Genomic DNA, 3,616 nt, shown 5'->3' with positions numbered 1-3,616 from the left:
TAATGTTTAAAACATCAATCACATTCCTAAAGGTTATTTCTCTGACCACATGTATTTATAAGTTTGAGAGAAGAGGAAGAACTATCAAGTGACATGACAGGGATAATGGATGAATGACAAAAGCCAAATGTGCTTTAATTTTCATTTCTTATCATCTCTTTGTCTTTCTTTTCTTTCTTTCTTTCTTTCTCTTTCTTTCTTTCTTTCTTTCTTTCTTTCTTTCTTTCTTTCTTTCTTTCTTTCTTTCTCTTTCTTTCTTTCTTTCTTTCTTTCTTTCTTTCTTTCTTTCTTTCTTTCTTTCTTTCTCTTTCTTTCTTTCTTTCTTTCTTTCTTTCTTTCTTTCTTTCTTTCTTTCTTTTCTTCTTTCCTTCCTTCCTTCCTTCCTTCCTTCCTTCCTTCCTTCCTTCCTTCCTTCCTTCCTTCTTTCTTTCTTCTTTCTTTTTCTTTTTTTTAAAGACCGTGTTTGAATACAACAAAGCCAATGTTACAGAGAAACCACACAGTGGTGACGGAGTTTATTCTTCTGGGACTGACAGATCGAGCTGAGTTGCAGCCTGTCCTGTTTGTGGTATTCTTAGTCATCTATCTGGTCACAGTAGTTGGCAACATGTGCATGATTTTGCTAATTAGGAGTGACTCAAAACTTCACACTCCTATGTACTTCTTCCTCAGTCACCTGTCCTTCGTAGACCTCTGCTATGCCACCAACGTCACTCCTCAGATGCTGGTTAATTTCTTATCCAAGAGAAAAACCATTTCCTTCGCTGGCTGTGCTATACAATTTCACTTTTTCATTGCTCTGGTGATCACAGAATATTACATGCTTGCCTCAATGGCTTATGACCGCTACATGGCCATCTGCAAGCCCTTGTTATATGGCAGCAAAATGTCCAGTTGTGTCTGCCTGTCTCTCGTTGCTGCTGCATATACATATGGCTTTGCAAATGGCTTAGTACAGACCATCCTGATGCTTCGTCTATCCTTCTGTGGACCCAATGAGATCAACCACTTTTACTGTTCAGACCCGCCTCTTCTAGTCCTCGCCTGCGCAGACACCTATGTTAAAGAAACCGCCATGTTTGTGGTGGCTGGCTCCAACCTCACCTGTTCGCTCACCATCATCCTCATCTCCTACATTTTCATCTTCACAGCCATCCTGCGTATTCGTTCTGCTGAGGGCAGACGCAAGGCCTTCTCCACCTGTGGGTCCCATCTGACGGCTGTCACTATCTTTTATGGGACACTGTTCTGCATGCACCTGAGGCCCCCTTCTGAGTCGTCCATCGAACAGGGAAAAATCGTTGCTGTGTTCTATGTATTTGTGAGTCCCTTGTTGAACCCTTTGATCTATAGCCTCAGGAATAAGGATGTTAAAACAGCAGTAAGAAAAGTCATTCAAAATAAATTGTTTGCGAAATAAGGTAGATGTTTTGGTCATGAGTCATGTAATAATACATCCTTATTATTTGGAAAGTTTATGAGCATTTCAAGTCATCAAGTTTCATTTGGTCAATAAGTATATTTTGTCTTTAACAATTGAAAAAAGCAACTTGGAAGTATGTTTTGGATTAGCAGTTAGGGTTCCCAATCCCTTTTCAGCCAATTGGAAAAACAAAAACAAAAACAAAAACAGAAATGTAAAGACCAAAAGGCTTTTTAATAGTGTGTAATAACTTTCAGACTATTTTCCAGAAACTTGTTGATTACAATAGGTGTGGTTTTTCTTGTTTTTTTTTTGTTGTTGTTTTTGTTTTTTCCCCTTATATATCCATGAGGATCATTTGGGTATATGAAAAATTATTCTAAGATATATCTTTAGAATTATATCACTGATACAATTAAGTCATCTTTTTTAAGACTTTAGATGAATATATCAAATTTTCTTCTGAAGGGTTTTTGGTTTGTTTTCGAGTATGTATTTCCATCAATATTGACCTCTCTACCCTTTGGTTATCATTATCTGTTTCTTTTTTAAAAGAATTATTAATTCACTTAATTCCATTTGTTATTAATATTTTTAAATTGGGCCAGACAGAGAGAGAGAGAGAGAGAGAGAGAAAGGGAAAACGAGAAGACAAGTCACCAGGTCTGGGAGTCGAACTGTGGTTGGCCATGTGGGAGTTCAGAAACTTTATCCACCATGCCACCTGTGAGCTACTACCTGTTTCTTTTTAATTAATAGATTTTACACTTGATCTTTTACTCTGTATATATGGGTATATGTGTGTTTATGTGCATGTGTATAATTTATTACTAGATAATATTTTCATTTGTTTATTGCTCACTTAAATTTCTCTTAGGAAAAACCTATGTGCTTTTCTTTGGTTATTCTTAATTTATGGTGTTTATGCTTTTCTTTATTAATTTTAGACTTCTTTATTAAAGGCACAAACTCTTTTTTATTTTATTAATATATAGGTAATATATATAAATGTGTATTATATATATATATATATATATGTAAAATACACATGGTATTTATATTACATTTTATTATCATACCTTTTGAAATGTTAAAAATGTTTTTTGAACATACCATTAAATTATTTATATTTTATTTTATCCCTTTGGTTTTAGGAAGTTAAATTCTTTGCCACTTAAAATCGCAAAGGTATTTCCCTTTAAAATTAAATCAATTATATTCCTTTACTTGCTAATTTTTTATTATAAACTATGTCTAACATTAAATTAAATTAAATCTATAACAAAAATTCATTTTTATTAATCTTCATACAATGCCACATTTGTTTAGGATACTTCATACACTTGGGTATTATATAGTTGAATCCTCCCTGACTAATTTTGTCGCTCTCCAGCTCCTATAGTAAACACTAATATGAATTTAATGTTTCTTATCCCTATGTAAAGTTAAATTGCTTGTTAAGATTTTGCATATCCATAGAATTATATAATAATATTTTTCTAGATTTAAAACTAGATAAAAAATATAATTATCCTATGTAATCTTTAGGAAATTATTTCATTTTTAATTAAATATTGCTATGTTTTCTATTTTTATTTATATAGTGGTAATTTTCACTAATATTGTCTCTCCCAATATAAAAACATGATATGTCATAAATATTAATTATAGTACTGATTGACGATTACAATTTTCAAATTTGTTGAAATATAAAAATCTAACAACAAATTTTCTTGTATATACCAGAGTATACCAATGTATACCAGAGAAAAATTTCTCCTCGTATAGTTTCATAATTTGGAATCACAATATATGAGCATATTTTATTTTATTTTTGAATTTTCTATAGGGCTCATGCACTCACCGGAGAGAGAGAGAGAGAAAATGAGAGAGCACCCCCTTCATGGGGAATGGCCACACTATAATACCTTTTTCTCTAATCTTTTAGTGTTTTGGGCGCATATACACATGTGTTTTTCAAGATTGTTGTGTTTGAGATTTGAACTGTGCAGTCACCCATGTGTGAATGAGCCACCTAACTTAAACATAAGTCATAGACTGGCCCTGTCAGTGTTTATAAATGCTTTAAATATACTGACCATTATTATTTTTGGAGACATTTTTGCTATAGGGCACTTGTGTTCCCTAGAGAGACAGAGAGAAAGTGAAAAATCACCCTGTTTCATTCTCCTC

General features: G+C 33.0%; 1 protein-coding gene across 1 annotated transcript; it reads left to right on the top strand.

Annotated features, from left to right (window-relative positions):
• Positions 1-481: 481 nt before the first annotated feature.
• Positions 482-1,420, top strand: LOC102494346 (olfactory receptor 1030). The gene has a single exon (XM_006148771.1). It carries the CDS (start codon positions 482-484, stop codon positions 1,418-1,420), a length of 939 nt encoding a protein of 312 aa, XP_006148833.1.
• The last annotated feature ends 2,196 nt before the right edge of the window (positions 1,421-3,616 follow it).

The sequence above is a fragment of the Tupaia chinensis genome, unplaced genomic scaffold, assembly GCF_000334495.1.
Source record: "Tupaia chinensis unplaced genomic scaffold, TupChi_1.0 Scaffold000242_1, whole genome shotgun sequence".
NCBI classification, from domain to species: Eukaryota; Metazoa; Chordata; class Mammalia; order Scandentia; family Tupaiidae; genus Tupaia; species Tupaia belangeri.
The sequence above is the reverse complement of the archived record's forward strand: the minus strand, read 5'-3'. Positions and strand labels throughout refer to the sequence as shown.

Coding starts and splice junctions, on each gene's coding strand:
- LOC102494346 (XM_006148771.1), top strand. CDS start 482: ATGTTACAGAGAAACCACACAGTGGTGACGGAGTTTATTCTTCTGGGA.